At 39.5% G+C, this 16,582-nt stretch overlaps 1 protein-coding gene across 1 annotated transcript in view; it reads left to right on the top strand.

The window, feature by feature from the left end:
- FBXO9 (F-box protein 9) overlaps nt 1-13,836 on the top strand; it is a 31,862-nt gene extending 18,026 nt beyond the window's left edge. The window contains exons 8-13 of the mRNA XM_059701406.1: nt 5,291-5,409; nt 5,630-5,720; nt 6,401-6,496; nt 6,833-6,926; nt 9,065-9,216; nt 13,228-13,836. Of these exons, the coding sequence (XP_059557389.1) occupies nt 5,291-5,409; nt 5,630-5,720; nt 6,401-6,496; nt 6,833-6,926; nt 9,065-9,216; nt 13,228-13,336 (661 nt within the window). The 3' untranslated portion in view covers nt 13,337-13,836. The remainder of the gene's footprint in view (nt 1-5,290; nt 5,410-5,629; nt 5,721-6,400; nt 6,497-6,832; nt 6,927-9,064; nt 9,217-13,227) is intronic.
- The last annotated feature ends 2,746 nt before the right edge of the window (nt 13,837-16,582 follow it).

The raw sequence follows: 16,582 nt of genomic DNA, 5'->3' as shown, positions 1-16,582 counted from the left end.
TTCAGGGATTAAACCTCATATGCTATAAAAGAAATCATTTTTTAAAAATATGCATTGCAACATAAATTTGGAGGTGGTCTCTTTTTTAAATCTGATTCCAGTATAATTAGTTTTACACCTTTAATACTGAATATTTTAAGTTATAAATGAAGTTAAATATTTTTTGAGTTGTGTAAGAATCACGTGACTATTCAATACATCTTTTAACATCACTTTTTGCAGTAATTCCATAACAAAAACTCATTGGCACTACTTGTAAAATATATCTCCAGTCTGACCATTGTACTATTTCTCCGAAGTACATTCTGGTTCAGCCACCATTACTTTTTTCTTTTGACCTTCATAGTAGCTTTCTAAATGTTATATTGGCTATATTTATTAAATATTTGGCTTTACCTGGTAGATTTTTTTTCTCATACTTTTTTATTTCTGCTTATGGCCTTTCCTGCTTAAAGAAGACCCTTCAAAATTTATTGTAAAACTGGTTTAATGATGATGAATTCCTTTAGCTTTTGTTTGTCTGGGAAACCTTTACCTCTCCTTTAAATCTGAATGATAGCTTTGCTGGGTAACTTGATCTAGACTATCAGTTCCTTTCTTGCAGCATTTTAAATATGTCCTTCCACTCCCTTACGACCTGTAAAGTTGCTGCTGAAAAATCAGCTGATAGTCATATGGGGTTTCCTTTGTATGTAACTCATTCTTCTCCTGCTTCCTTTAAGATTGTCTCATTATCTTTAACTTTTACCATTTAATAACAATATGACTTGATGTGAGTCTATTTGGGTTATCTTGTTTGGAACACTATGTGCTTCCTTGACCTGGATGTCTGTTTTCTTTCCCAGGTTAGGAGAGTTTTCAGCCATTATTTCTATAGATAAGATTTCTGATCCTTCCCTCTTTTTCTTCTTCTAGGATCCTTATAATAGGAGTGTTTGAGCACTTGAAATTATCCCAGAGGTCCCTTACTATCCTTGTGTTTTATAATTTTTTATTCTTGCTGTTCTGATTTATAGATTTACATTATTCTGTCTTCCAGGTCATTGATCTTTTCTTCTGTATCATGTAATCTGCTGTTGATTCCTTCATGGTTTTTTTATGCCATTTGTATTCTTCAGGTCTGCCTGTTTATTATACCTTCTCTTTATAAAAGTTCCCCCTGAGCCCTAACCGGTTTGGCTCAGTGGATAGAGTGTCGGCCTGTGGACTGAAGGATCCCAGGTTCGATTCTGGTCAAGGGCATGTACCTTGGCTGCAGGCACATACCCAATAGGGCGTGTGCAGGAGGTAGCTGATCGATGATGTTTCTCTCTCATCGATGTTTCTAACTCTCTATCCCTCCCCCTTCCTTTCTGTAAAAAAATCAATAAAATATATTAAAAAAAAAAAAAAAAGTTCCCCCTGAGTTCCTTTATTCCACACTCAAGTTTGGTGAGCATCCTTATGACTATTTAAAAAAAAAATTCTTTATAAGGCAAATTACTTGTCTTCATTTCCTTAGAGCTTTTATTTTCTGGAGAATTCTCTTTTTCCTTTATTTGAGAGAGATTCCGTTTGTCATTTTGACTTTCGATGTTTGCTTATATGAATTAGACACAATAGCTATTTCTTCCAGTCTCGGAAAAGTGGCCTTATGTAGAAATGGCCTCTGTACAGGATCTGTGTGCCGGGTGGTTTTGGCAGGCTAGTAGGGTGCTGAGTAGGTGCTAAGGTTTTCAGGGCACTGGTCTACCAAGTTGGAGATGCTCTGGGTGGGGAGGTCAAATGCAGGTAGTAATGCCCTGTTGATCCTGCGTGTTCCCTCATTCAGGGGCAAAATGGGTTGGGTCAGGTGTCTGGGAACGTGCTGCAGTGACCTTGCAGATAGGCCAGAGCACCTGGAGAGAGCCCCCCCGCCCTCCCTATGGAAGGGGGACATAAACAATGTCGCTTACTGGCACCTCCCACCCAGGGAGTTCCTGTGGCCCCCCAGCCTTCTCTGTACAGTCTCTCATGTTGTTTGGTGTAGAATGATATCGGTGAGGCTTTATTGCCAGGTAGTTTTAAGAAGCTGGTTGGAGTGGGTCAGGTGCATGCAGCACTGGCAGTGTTGGCTTGAGAGGTTGGAGGGCTCCCTGCAGAGAGGCCAGAAGGTGCATGTGATGCTGATATCCCCGTTGGCTTCTTTTATTTGGAGGCAAAAGACCCTGGGCAATGTAGCTGGGAACTCACTGTGGTGATCTTGCAGGTAAGCCCAAGCACCCAAGTAAAGCCCCTGTTGAAGTGGAGGGGGACGTAAGCAATGGCGCCCACCAGCTCCTCCAGCTCAGAGGCGTTCCCTCAGCTCCCAGAGGGCTCCTGTGGTTTCCCAGTCTTCTCTGTTCGTCTTTCTTTGCTCATGTTCAGAAGCTGTTCACTCAGCCCTCAGTTTTCATGCAGGAGTAATTGCTCACTATATATGTGTTTATTTGAGTTTGCTTATCAGCGGGGGTGGGTTTAGCATCCTCTAATGCCACCACCATTTTGGACCTCTCCCAGAGTCATCTTTTAAAAGCAGAAGTCATGCTCAAAACCCTGCAATGACCTTTATCATTTTTTTTCTTTATTGATTAAGGTATTACATATGTGTCCTTATCCCCCCATTGCCCCCTCACCCTCCACCCCCCACTCTTGCCCTCACCCCCCTGGTGTCTGTGTCCATTGGTTAGGCTTATATGCATGCATACAAGTCCTTTGGTTGATCTCTCCCCCTTACCCCCACCCTCCCATACCTTCCCTCTAAGATTTGGCAGTCTGATTGATGCTTCTCTGTCTCTGGATCTGTTTTTGTTCATCAGTTTATGTTGTTCATTATATTACACAAATGAGTGAGATCATGTGATATTTATCTTTCTCTGACTGGCTTATTTCACTTAGCATAATGCTCTCCAGTTTCATCCATGCTGTTGCAAATGGTAAGAATGTCTTCTTTTTTATCGCAGTGTAATATTCCATTGTGTAGATGTACCACTGTTTTCTAATCCACTCATCTGCTGATGGGCACTTAGGTTGTTTCCAAATCTTAGCTATGGTAAATTGTGCTGCTATGAACATAGGGGTACATATATCCTTTCTGGTTGGTGTTTCTAGTTTCTTAGGATATATTTCTAGAAGTGGGATCACTGGATCAAACGGGAGTTCCATTTTTAGTTTTTTGAGGAAACTCCATACTGTTCTCCACAGTGGCTGCACCAGTCTGCATTCCCACCAGCAGTGCACAAGGGTTCCTTTTTCTCCACATCATGATCAGCACTTGTTTGTTGATTTGTTGATGATAGCCATTCTGACAGGTGTGAGATGGTACCTCATTGTTGTTTTGATTTGCATCTCTTGGATGATTAGTGACTTTGAGCATGTTTTCATATGTCTCTTGGCCTTCCTTATGTCCTCTTTCAAAAAGTATCTATTTAGATCTGTTGCCCATTTTTTGATTGGGTTGTTTATCTTCCTTTCGTTAAGTTGTATGAGTTCCCTGTAAATGTTGGAGATTAAACCCTTATTGGTGATAACATTGGCAAATACGTTCTCCCATGCCATGGGCTTTCTTGTTGTTTTGCTTATGGTTTCTTTTGCTGTGCAGAAGCTTTTTATTTTGATGTAGTCCCAGTTGTTTATTTTCTCTTTGTTTTCCATTGCCCTAGGAGCTGTATCAATGAAGATATTGCTTCGGCATATGTCTGAGATTTTGCTGTCTGTGGATCCCCCTAAGATTTTTATGGTTTATTAACTGAGCGATTTCTGGGTTCTCTGTTCTGTTCCATTGGTCTTTTCTTGTGCCAGTACCAGGCAGTTTTGAGAACAGTGGCTTTGTAATACAGCTTAATATCTGGTATTGAGATCCCTCCTACTTTGTTCTTCTTTCTCAGGATAGCTGCAGCTATTCAGGTTCTTTTTTTATTCCAGATAAATTTTTAGAGAGTTCGTTTTAGGTCTGTGAAATATGCTGTTGGTATCTTAATGGGGAGTGCATTGAATCTAGATTGCTTTAGGTAGTATGGACATTTTAATGATGTTGATTCTAACATTCCATGAACATGGTATGTTCTTCCATCTGTTTGTCTTCCTCTATCTCTTTTTTCAGTGTCCTGTAATTTTCCGAGTACAGGACTTTTACCTCCTTAGTTAAGTTTATTCCTAGGTATCTTAATTTTTTTGGTGCCATGGTAAATGGGATTTTTTAAAATCTTTCTGTAAGTTCTCTATATCTATATCTATATCTATATCTATATCTATATCTATATCTATATCTACCTATATAAATATATATTTAAAAAAATAGAGAAATATGCTAATTAACCAGGACGCCGTAATGGGTCGACTGGATAGGAGGTTGCGCGCGCAGCGTTGGGGGCAGGGTGGCAGGGGCCTCCACGCGCCTGTGTTGGGGGAGGGCCTGATCAGTAGCTGCCGCAGCTGCTTCAAGGGCCAGAGAGGGAGGCAGGGCCGGACCGGAGGGTGGGCAGCCCCGTGCAATTTCGAATCGGGCACTGGGCTCTTAGTTGGTGTATAAAAATGCCATAGATTTCTTGGCATTAATTTTGTGTCCTGCTACATTGCCAAATTCATTTATTAAGTCTAATAATTTTTTGATGGTGTCTTTAGGGTTTTCTATGTATAGTATCATGTCATCTGTGAATAAGGACAGTTTTACGTTTTCTTTTCCAATTTGGATGCCTTTTATTTCTTCTTATCTAATTGCAATGGCTAGCACTTCCAGAACTATGTCGAACAGGAGTGGTGAAAGTGGGTAGATGACCTCTATCTTACTTAATAGACACTCCCACCTGTAAACTAGGACCTCACCTGCCCCTGACTACCCCTGAAATTATGTAGTCTATACTTCACTGTGCTCACTTTGCTGCAACCATGTAGCCTTTTTTGCTCCTTGTTAGAGCATACCAGCTACACACTTACCTGAGGGTCTTACACTTGCTACAGTTTCTGCCAAGGGTATTCTTCATCACCTCCCAGAGAGGCCTCTCTCAGCCACTGAATCTAAAATAGTCTTTATTTTCCCACCATGACTTCTTTGTCTATTCACTCTGCTTGCTTTGTTTTTGCACTGAGCACATTACTTGAAACTTTGTTTTCTTGCTTTCCCAACAGTAAAAGAGCAGGGCCTTTTCCCACCAATCTATATCCAGACCCAGGACTATGCCTAGCAGGCACTCAGCAAATACTTGCTGAATAGAAAATGGCTGGTAGCAGGACCATTTCTGCATATAGGGACTTAGCCTTTTACATATATTGATGTTGTACTTTTATTACTTAGAGACCCTGAAATATGGCGTTTGGCCTGCTTGAAAGTTTGGGGCAGAAGCTGTATTAAACTTGTTCCATACACATCCTGGAGAGAGATGTTTCTAGAAAGGCCCCGTGTTCGGTTTGATGGTAAGTTGAACCCTTTAGAACTCAAGAGAAATAGAGATTTATCACGTTGACTTTGATAAATACCCAGTCTTAGTTTTCTCTAACAGACCTAAGTATTATGAGCATATTTAAAGGAAACGACAATAAAAATGAAGCTATAAATGTGCTATATGATTTTATTTTTAAAATGTTTAAATTTATTATGTTCCTAGTTCTTTAAAATAATGTTTCTTTTTTATAGGCGTATATATCAGTAAAACCACATATATTCGTCAAGGGGAACAGTCTCTTGATGGTTTCTATAGAGCCTGGCACCAAGTGGAATATTACAGGTACAACTGTAGTAAACTGAGTGAGTGAAAAATTCTCTCTCTCCGAGTATTCATTCATTAGTTATTGGACATCTCTTCTCGGTAGCTTTTGCATTTATCCACAAGACGGCCCTCAGTATTTTTATCAACTATTTTATTAAGAATTGTACTCAAAAGAACCAATGGGGTACTACAAATTTAAAACCTCCTAGCCTCTAAATCTAAGAATCATTTTACATGTTATAGAGTTCTTCCTTATCTCTTGACCTTGGTGAACTCATTTGCCGTTTCCAATAGCTTGTGCTCTTATTCAGCCTTTTTGTTCATCAGCTAATACTGTGAGAAATAAGTAGATATGTGAACTACTGTGTATTGTGAGATTCCATTTCTGTTTGACCTTAGTGTTTTAGGAAAAAACATACAGAACTTTAATGGAGTATTATTTAATCTAACTGTTGTATTCAGTGAGTGAAACTAAAAGTTCAACAGTCCCCTAGAAGGAAGATAATAAAATGCCTTCCGTTCTTTGTCGCTGGCCTCACAGGTTGTCAGTCATGTTTTAATGATGTTTTGCCAGTCCTTTGGCCCATGGTATTTCCGTCTCGGTTTCACAGCTATGGCTAGGTTGAGGTACCAGCAGAGAAGGACGAGTTTTATACTTTGTGTGTGGTGTTTTTTGGTGTTCTGCTTCTGTTACACAGGTACATAAGGTTCTTTCCTGACGGCCATGTGATGATGTTGACAACCCCCGAGGAGCCTCAGTCCATTGTTCCTCGTTTAAGAACTCGGAATACCAGGTAGTGTTTTCCTATAACACTTGTTTTCTATCCAAGTCACATTTTATATGAATGTATAGGTGAATGTAATCCTGTGTTTCCTTAACTTACTACTGGATGATTTAGCAAACAGTCATTGGGTGGGCATTTGTGGAAAAGATCAATTCTGTACCTTTCCCCTGGAGAGTGTACTTCAGTGGGTGCCTGGGGCCTTGAAAACTACGTTCGCTCACATCCTAGCTGATTCCTCTCAAGCAAGTTGCTTAAACACCTTATAATCCATTGCTTCCTAGATTACTTAAATACATGTAATAACTGATTAATAGACTTAGATTTAAAGTATTTTTTTATTTTTAGAACTGATGCAGTTCTACTGGGCCATTATCGCTTGTCACAGGATACAGACAATCAGACCAAAGTATATGCTGTGATAACTAAGAAAAAAGAAGAAGTGAGTATACAAGGTTGAAGTAGCAGTTTACTTTTTTTTTTTTTAATCCTCACCTGAGGATATTTTTCCATTGATTTTTAGAGAGAGTGGGAGAGAGAGGGAAAGACAGAGAGAAATATTGATGTGAGAGAAACACATCGATTGGTTGCCTCATGCACACACCCCAACCAGTGCCAGGGCTAGGAAGGGGTCTGGGCCAGGGAGGAGCCTGTAACCGAGGTACGTGCCCTTGACCAGAATCAAACCTGGGGCCTCTCAGTACGCAGGTTGATGCTCTGTCCACTGAGCCAAACCAGCTAGGGCTACTTTTGAGTACCCTTTCATTCAAGGATTCTTGATTAGAAAGGGTCAAATATACTGTTTGATTATTTATACTATTATACAAAATGTATGTTGACTTACAGCATTTCTCTAAAGCAGTGGTTTTCAACCTTTCTAATGCCATAACCCTTTAATACAGTTCCTCATGTTGTGGTGACCCCCAATTTCATTGTTAAAAATTGAACATAATTAAAGCATAGTGATTAATCACAAAAACTATGTAATTATATGTGTGTTTTCCGATGGTCTTAGGCGACCCCTGTAAGAGGGTCGTTCGACCCCCAAAGGGGTCGCGACCCACAGGTTGAGAACCGCTGCTCTAAAGAGAGCTGGAATGTTTTCTAAAATGTGGTTATTTTTAATTCGATCAGCTTGTTTGTTTTTCTCCAAATGGTTTTTTTCTGGTCTAGGTTTTTCACATGTGAAAATGGAAAGCCAAAATGTCCTGTAAAGTAACTAGTAAAATGATACCAGAATATGATTTTTTTAGCTTTTCTCATTTTGAATCATAGGGGATTTTCTTCCTAAGTTAGCGCAAATGAGTAATTCTTTCACAAGGATATTCATATAGAGAATTTCAATTTCTATTGGAAATAAGCTAATGTAAGATAATTCCTTCGTCCCATTCTTGCAAAAGAATGAAAATGCCAAGCAAATATGATTGCTGGATTATTACACTCTAGAGGGCTTTAGACTCTTAACAGATCAAGGACCTCATTTTCATTTTTTACAACCTTTCTTCATGTGCAATTTTTTTTGTCCTGGTTAAAAACCATAATGAAGTCAGTTGTGATGAAGTTATAATAATTACTAGCCTATTGCTTTTATAAGTTGGTGTAGGATTTGAAAGAAGTTTCCCTTGTATTGAATCCCCCTTTCTTCTCTAGCATTATGTGTCGAGACAGTTAGGGTAGGGTTCTCTGTGAGTTCTAGTCCTATCACCCTGTGGCCAACTGTTGCTGGCTCCTCCTCCCCGGCTCTGGTAGGCTCCTGAAATCGGGCAGCTTCTGTGGGACAGAGTTGCTGTGAGTGACCTTGGCCATGAGTTTCCTGAGGTCAGAAATGGGGAATTTGTGAGACCCTAGTTGTTTAGGTTTTATCTAGTAAGAATTTAGGAACTCCCACGTAGAACGCCCATTTTCTCTTCAGAATATGATAACAATGAAACCATATGTAGTGTTGATACTTTTGTGTTTTTAGCAACAGTATTTGCAGAAGTGTGATTCTAATGAAGCTTGTCACATTTATTTATCCATTGACGATTTTACCGTTATTGCAAAAAAAAGGATGCTTTTTCTGCAGGCTTCACCAACTTATTTTCTCTCTTTAAAAATTCCCAAGTGTTTTTAAGTAGAAGGAAATACTAGCCTTTGAGATAGGAGGTAGAAGTCTTCATTCCAATCTGAAACTGCTGTGTTAACTCATTTAAGCTGCCTGGGTCTTCATTCTTTTAGCTATTAAATAGCAATAATGCAATCATATTTAGTACATGAGGTTATTATGATGATTAGGGGGGAAAAACTTGTTATTCAAGACACTCACACATTTGTATGTGATATCCAAAACAACTCTACTATGTGCAAATGTTATGTTATTCTTGCATAATACAGGGGTGGGCAAATGTAGGTTTACAGTTCATATGGAGAAATATAAATACAAGAATAAATAATAATGCAAGAATAAACTCTGTGTTTCACATACTCACAACTGTAAGCCTACTTTTGCCCCACCCAGTATATTCCAATAAATATTCTTCTAATAATGAAATCTCAGTGAAGTGAGGTTTCATTACAGTTCATGCATCTTTTCTTTTACAGAAACCACTTGACTATAAATACAGATATTTTCGCCGTGTCCCTGTCCAAGAAGCAGATCAGAGTTTTCATGTAGGACTACAGCTGTGTTCCACGGGCCACCAGAGGTTCAACAAACTCATCTGGATACATCATTCTTGTCACGTTACATACAAGTAGGTGAATGTAATAAAAATACCAAGGTTACGGAATAAATGTGTACCTCATGTCAGGCTTAGGAAACTCTCACATGATGTTAACCTGAGTTAATATTGTGGAAGCAGAGGATAATATTATTCTGCAAACCCAGAAAGTGGCCAAAAAGAAAAAAACTGGAACTGAAAGTGGGCCAGGCAGTGGAGCCCGTAGCTCACAGTGCCAGTGGAACGTGGCTGGGCACCACTGCTTTGGAAATGAGAGCGGCATTCCATGAGTAAAACGATAGTCATTTTAAGCTGTTCATGTGTCGACTTATTCAGGGCAGTTTTACAACATCAGATTTTTTTCTTCTCCCATGTTTATCTTACCATTTTTTACTTTATTTCCATTTGGTTTATCCTCAGGGATTATACACTGATTTAAATAAGTCTGCTAAAAAGATCTCTTGTATTCCAAAGCCAAATCTATTAGTTCTTATATATAAAGTTCTTTGTTCTATGAGTTAGGACAGTGGTCGGCAAACTCATTAATCAACAGCCAAATATCAACAGTACAACGACTGAAATTTCTTTTGAGAGCCAAATTTTTTAAACTTAAACTATATAGGTAGGTACATTGTTATTAACCTAATTAGGGTACTCCTAAGCTGGCCTTTGCTAAAAACATCCTCAATCTGAGGGGTCCTCAGCGAACATACCCCCACTTCTTCTAACGCTACTTCTTCAAAATAGACTCGCCCAGGCCGAAAACCGACTTCTGCGCATGGGCCATGAAGTTTCAATCATACTGTACGTGCGCCCGCAGGTGGTATTTTGTGGAAGAGCCACACTCAAGGGACCAAAGAGCCGCATGTGGCTCGTGAGCCGCAGTTTGCCAACCACTGAGTTAGGATTTTTATTTTTATTTTATTTTATTTTATTTTATTTTATTTTTTAATATATTTTATTGAGTTTTCACAGAAAGGAAAGGAGAGAGATAGAGAGCCAGAAACATCGATGAGAGAGAAACATCGATCAGCTGCCTCCTGCACACTCCCCACTGGGGATGTGCACGCAACCAAGGCACATGCCCTTGACCGGAATCGAACCCGGGACCCCCCAGTCCACAGGCCGACACTCCATCCACTGAGCCAAACCGGTCTTGGCAGGATTTTTATTTTTTACATTTTATTTTATACTAGAAGCCGGTACACTAATTCGTGCATGGGTGGGGTCCCTTGGCCTAGTGGCCAGTCGGTGCCCATTGGGGCCATCTTGCCCAGTCCCAATTGGGGCTGGCTGGCTTCAGGGAGGGACCGCGGGAGGTTGCCTGTGGGAGTTCACTGACCACTAGGGGGCAGCTGCCCAACGCAGGTAAGATATCTTTTTTATGGCTGAGTAATATTCCATTTATATATATATATATATATATATATATATATATATATATATATATATATATATACACACATATATACACACACACACACACACATGTGTGTGTGTGTATATGTATATATATATGCCATATCTTTATACATTTGTCTATCTATGGGCACTTAGGTTGCTTCCATATCTTGGCAGTTGTAAATAATGCTGTAGTGAACATAGGGGTAGATATTTCTCTTTGAATTAGTGTTTCTCTTCAGGTAAAACACTCAAAAGTAGAATTGCTGAGTCTTTGTCTCTTGTTACAGCCTTTGTTTTAAAGTCTGTTTTGTCTGATAAAACTATTGCTACTTCAGCTTTTTGTTATTGTTTCCATTTGTGTGAAATATTTTTCTGTCCTGTACTTTCAGTCTGTGTAGGTCTCTTATAGACAGCATTGTTTTCTTATCCATTCAGTCACCCTATGTCTTTTGAGTGGAATGTTTAATCCATTTACATTTAAAGTAATTATTGATAGTTATAGTTATGTAGTTATTGCCATTTTATTAGTCATATTTGTTTTTCTTAAAGAAGTCCTTTTAACATTTGTTATGCTGGTTTGGTGGTGATGAACTCCTTTAGCTTTTTCTTGTCTAGGAAGCTATTTATATCTCCTTTGATTCTAAATGACAGCCTTAGTGGGTAGAGTAATCTTGGTTGTAGGTCCTTGATTTTCATACTTTGAATATGTCATACCACTCCCTTCTGGCCTGCAAAGAGGACTCCTATACCCACACTATGGCAGTCATCCCTTGTTCCAGGCCTGGTGGTTTCCTCAGTTCCCAGAGTTGGTTCCCCAACTTTCTCTCTGCCATCTCTCTCTCTTGTTTGTTGTGCAGAAGCTGTTCAGTTGGCCCTCAGTTGTCTTTCAGGAGAATTGTTAATTAAAAGTATTCAGTTGATATGTTCTTGGGAGGAGGCAAGGTCAGCATCCTCTTATGCTGCCATCTTGGACCCTTGAGTTAGGATTTACCTGTAAGAAATCATTAATGAGCAGAGAGTATGTATGCGAAAGGAACAGTACAGAAATTTTAAAAAGGAATTAATAAAATATCAGTTCATGTGGCTATTGAAGTTAGATGCTGTTGGAATTGAAAGAATATTGGTGTGTGACTGAAGGCTTTCCATTCCAGTTGAATCCAAAGCTCTGAGAGAACACGTTTTGAGATCACCTTCAATTAACCTACTTCACAACCTTGACCATCTTAATTGAAAACTTTTTGGGCACATTTCTCATTTTTGAAGGTCCTAGAAGTTTTCTTTTTTCTCACTTATCTCTTGTTTGTTTCTCTCAGTAACCTGTGGAATTTTTTTCTTTTCAAAGAAAGAAACCAAACCCAGAAGTAGAATCAAAGAAATGAAAAGCATGATGTTTTAGGAAGGAGAAAGAAAGATATTATTATAAGAGGCATTGTTTGTAGCTGCTAAGGTTCACGTTGACTTCCTTATCTATACTAATAAAAGAGTAATATGCTAATTAGACCAGATATCTTTCCTGACAAAGCCGGGGCTGGGAGGGAAGCCTGGGTCCTGGGTGCCTGCCAGCGGCCAGAGGGAAGCCGGTGCCAGCAGCTGGGGGAAGGAAGTCCTACTCTTGCATGGGTTTCGTGCATCGGGCCTCTAGTATTATTTAAAAAGGCACTTGAACTTTCTGCTTTTGGTTATTTCTCCTTTTGGGGAGAAAAATATAAAAGACTACTAGTAGTGTAACTTGTCATTTGCTTTCCTTCCCTCCCATCTGTAATTATGTTGTTGCTCATACAAATATTAAATTCTATTCTAGAACTTTTTGAAAGGCAACTGAGCCCTAACTGGTTTGGCTCAGTGGATAGAGCATCAGCCTGTGGACTGAAAGGTCCCAGGTTCGATTCCGGTCAAGGGCATGTACCTTGGTTGCGGGCACATCCCCAGTAGGAGGTGTGCAGGAGGCAGCTGATCGATGTTTCTCTTTCATCGATGTTTCTAACTCTCTATCCTTCTCCCTTCCTCTCTGTAAAAATTCAATAAAATATATTTTAGAAAAAATTTCTATTCTAGGATTATAATTCATTCTAAATTACATTTTAACAATAGCCTTAAAATGTCTATTGCTTTTGACTTAGAAAGTCTACTCTTTAGAACATGTCCAAAGGACATAATAAAAAATAACACATTTTTAATTGCCCAGTACTAAAAACAACCTATATCTCTAACAAAAGGGAATTATTAAGTAAATTGTGGTACAGGCAGACAGAGAAATATTATGCAGCCACTAAAAATGACTTCTGAAGAGTATTTAATGATGGTAGGAAATGCATGTCATGATGTTAAATGAAAAAAGCATGATCACTAATAGAGTGTGATCTCAGTAGGAAAACTTGATAGGTTGATGTGTGTAGAAGAAACACTGGAAAAAAGTGTTTTGTATTGCTGTATCTGAGTAATAGAATTATGAGTGACTTCTTTTTGGTACTTTTCTAAATTTTAAAAATTTTCAACAATGAGCCTATATTTAAAATTTATTGAGCTATATTTAAAAAATCTTAAGGCTAAAATATAAAATGACTCCCCTCTAGAAATATGCAAGGATTTTAAATGAATTGAAATTTCCTGGTAACTTGTAATTTTGTGCATTCTTTCTAGGTCAACTGGTGAGACTGCAGTCACTGCTTTTGAGATTGACAAGATGTATACCCCCTTGTTCTTTGGCCGAGTGAGGAGCTACACTGCTTTCTCAGAGAGGCCCCTGTAGAGCCTCGCGCCCAGTCCTCTGTCAGTGTTGCATGAACGAAAGCATATAGAGCAAAAGAGCACCTAAGTTATAAATGTACATACATATATATATATATCTGGAATTGGAACTTATTTTACATTGTTGGAGTTCTTTTAAGAAGAGTATAAATTGATTATTATTATTTTTTTTAATTTAAAGGGATAGTTGATTCTTGGGGTGTTTTGTTTTAAAATTAAGAAGTTGATATTAGACGTTGTTTAAACACATTTATGTTGTGAAAAACCTTAATATGAGCTTTAAATCATGCCCTTTTTCAAGAAGATTTCTGTCACCATCAGTCTGCTGCCTGGTTGTTCCACTACTATTCGAGTGATCAGGGGAAAGCTGTATTGGATAAGTGTTTCTTTTACGCATGGCATACTGTCTACACTAAAGGCTCAAAATGTGAAAACCTGTTCTGGATTTGTTTGAAACAGTTTGACCCATAGAGGTTATAAATAAATGTTTCTTTCAAGAAACTGGATTTGGATGGCCTCTTTTAAACATCAGAATAATAAACTGTCCCAGGGTAGCCAGCGAAGGCTTAGGAATCACTGCCTCATTTCATCATTGGTTTTTATATGCAGCCACAGGCTAGAGCTGTCTGCACTCTGACCTCATCCATTAAGTGAGAAAGAATGAATCTCTCAGCACTGGAAGACTTCAACACGATCAAACAGCCATCTTCATTCTTAAAAGAACAGTAGAGGATCATGTAAACCCAGGCTAACTTTTTCCAGAACTAAGATTGGGAGAGAGCTAGCCATCAAGTAAACTACGTTACCTCCCTAGTAACAATACTAGTAGAATTTCAGAGTTTGTGTCTGGCAGTCCTACCAGATTCAGATTTCTTTTTGTGATTCAAATATAGCTAGAGTCAGTACTCAGTATTTTCAGAAATCAGTATCTGCAGCCACAGTTGCTTTCATATCGATGTTAAAAGGCACTTCATACATCCTTACAATGCAGTATGGGATAGGCCAGTGGTCGGCAAACTCAGTAGTCAACAGAGCCAAATATCAACAGTACAACGATTGAAATTTCTTTTGAGAGCCAAATTTTTTAAACTTAAACTATATAGGTAGGTACATTGTTATTAACTTAATTAGGGTACTCCTAAGGCTTAGGAAGAGCCACACTCAAGGGGCCAAAGAGCCGCATGTGGCTTGCAAGCCGCAATTTGCCGACCACAGGGATAGGCCTTTTAAAAAGCCAATACATGCCCAGCCAGTGTGGCTCAGTGGTTGCAGTCACAGTTCTATTCCCGATCAGGGCATGTGCCTGGGTTTTGGGCTCAATCCCCAGTAGGGGGCATGCAGGAGGCAGCCGATCAATGGTTTTCATCACTGATGTTTCTATCCCTTCCTCCCTCTCCCTTTTTCACAAATCAACAAGAACATTTTAAATACATACATAGCCAATACATGTTATGTTAAATATGAAAATTAAGCATGTTTAGTTTGGGTGGGTACAGAAAGGAGAGAGTTCCACTGAGGTTGGCTCTTTGCAGCAATCCAATGTGACATGTTCCTCGAATTAGAAAAGAGGGAGGAAGACGAGACATGCCTAAGATAAGGCAGCTCTTCATGACATAACTATTAGTTTTGATACACAAGTTAATAAAACATCTGATTAGGACATAGTCAAATATAGCGAGAAAAGTATTCCTAAGGAAAGTGGAATTTGAAGATCCTGTTGATTTGCCGCCTGTCCTAGATTAATGACCTGTGCCTAACAGCCAGTGGGTACAGAGTCCAAAGGTTCCTTTGTGACCACTAAAGCAACTTTCACTTATTTCGCTTGGAGAGCTGAAAATAAATTTTTTTAGCTGACATTTTTTTTGGTATATTTAAATTTTTAATACAAAAGCAATATATTTTTATTGTGAGAATATTAGAATATGCAATGATTAAAAAAATAAAATAGCCATAACCGGTTTGGCTCAGTGGATAGAGCGTCAGCCTACAGACTGAAGGGTCCCAGGTTCGATTCTGGTCAAGGGCATGAACCTTGTTTGTGGGCACATCCCCAGTAGGGAGTGAGCAGGAGGCAGCTGACCGATGTTTCTCTCTCATCGATATTTCTAACTCTCTATCCCTCTCCCCCTCTGTGAAAATATTTAAAAAAAAAAAAAAACATGTTAAAAAAAATAGTCCTAACACCAAAAAGAGCAAATCAACTCAGCTGACCTCCAACTGGCAGTAAAGCAGCACACTGATATGGTTAAGATGCAGCAAGAAGGATCCCTCATCAGCCCTGGGACTCAGGAATGCCAGGCATATGCCCAGGAGGCAGGACAATGGAAAGAAAACAGCTTCTCTGCTCAAAAACCTACAGATACTGATGCAAGCGCCTCCACAGGACAGGTTCCATCCTTCACTTCTCAGTCAACAAGCCACTCCCACTCCCCCACCCCCTCCAGTCAGCATTTAGGGCCTCATTCTTAAATATCAGTGGCCAAGCAAGGAACACCAGGCACATGAAGAGAAAGCCCCTAACACAAAGAGAATCAAACTTACAAAATAGAAAAGGAACACAAAGGAAACAGGAAAGTACAGGCAGTAGAAAAAAATTGTAAAACAAACCAAAATTACATATCTTCAGAGAGATGAGAAATACATCCATGAAACAAGAATGAGGCTATAAAAGAAAATCCATTGGCAGGCAGGTCTTTTGCATATCCTATCTAATAATAGACAAACACGGTAATTAACCATACCTCCGACACGCTTCCCATTGGCTAATCAGGGTGATATGCAAATTAACTGCCAACCAAGATGGCGGCTGGCAGTCAGGCAGCTGAAGCGAACAGGAGGCTTGCTTGCTCCAGTGAAGGAGGAAGCCAAGGTTCCCCGCCTGCCGTTGCCGGCCTCTGAGATGCAACTCTAAGAAACAATGTTGCAATTATAGAAGTTAAACAAACTCCATGCTTTCAGCCAGCCGGCCGAGCTGGAGTTGCAACAATTTTTCAATTATAGAAGCCAAACAAACCAGATACCTGCTTTCAGCAGCCTAGGCCTCAAGCTGGAGCTGAGCCTCAGAGCTAAAGCCGGCTCTCAGTTCCAGTGACAGCCATAGAAGGTAAATAAATCCCAGAATAAAAAAGAAAAAAAGAAGAAAAGGAGAGGTTGGGAGCTTCAGTCACCCACCAGCCTGAAAACGGCCCTCAGCCCCTCATCCAGACTGGCCAGGCACCCCAGTGGGGACCCCCACCCTAAAGGGTGT

Source organism: Myotis daubentonii, chromosome 6 (genome assembly GCF_963259705.1).
Source record: "Myotis daubentonii chromosome 6, mMyoDau2.1, whole genome shotgun sequence".
Taxonomy (NCBI): domain Eukaryota; kingdom Metazoa; phylum Chordata; class Mammalia; order Chiroptera; family Vespertilionidae; genus Myotis; species Myotis daubentonii.
This window is presented reverse-complemented; position numbering and strand designations above follow the sequence as displayed.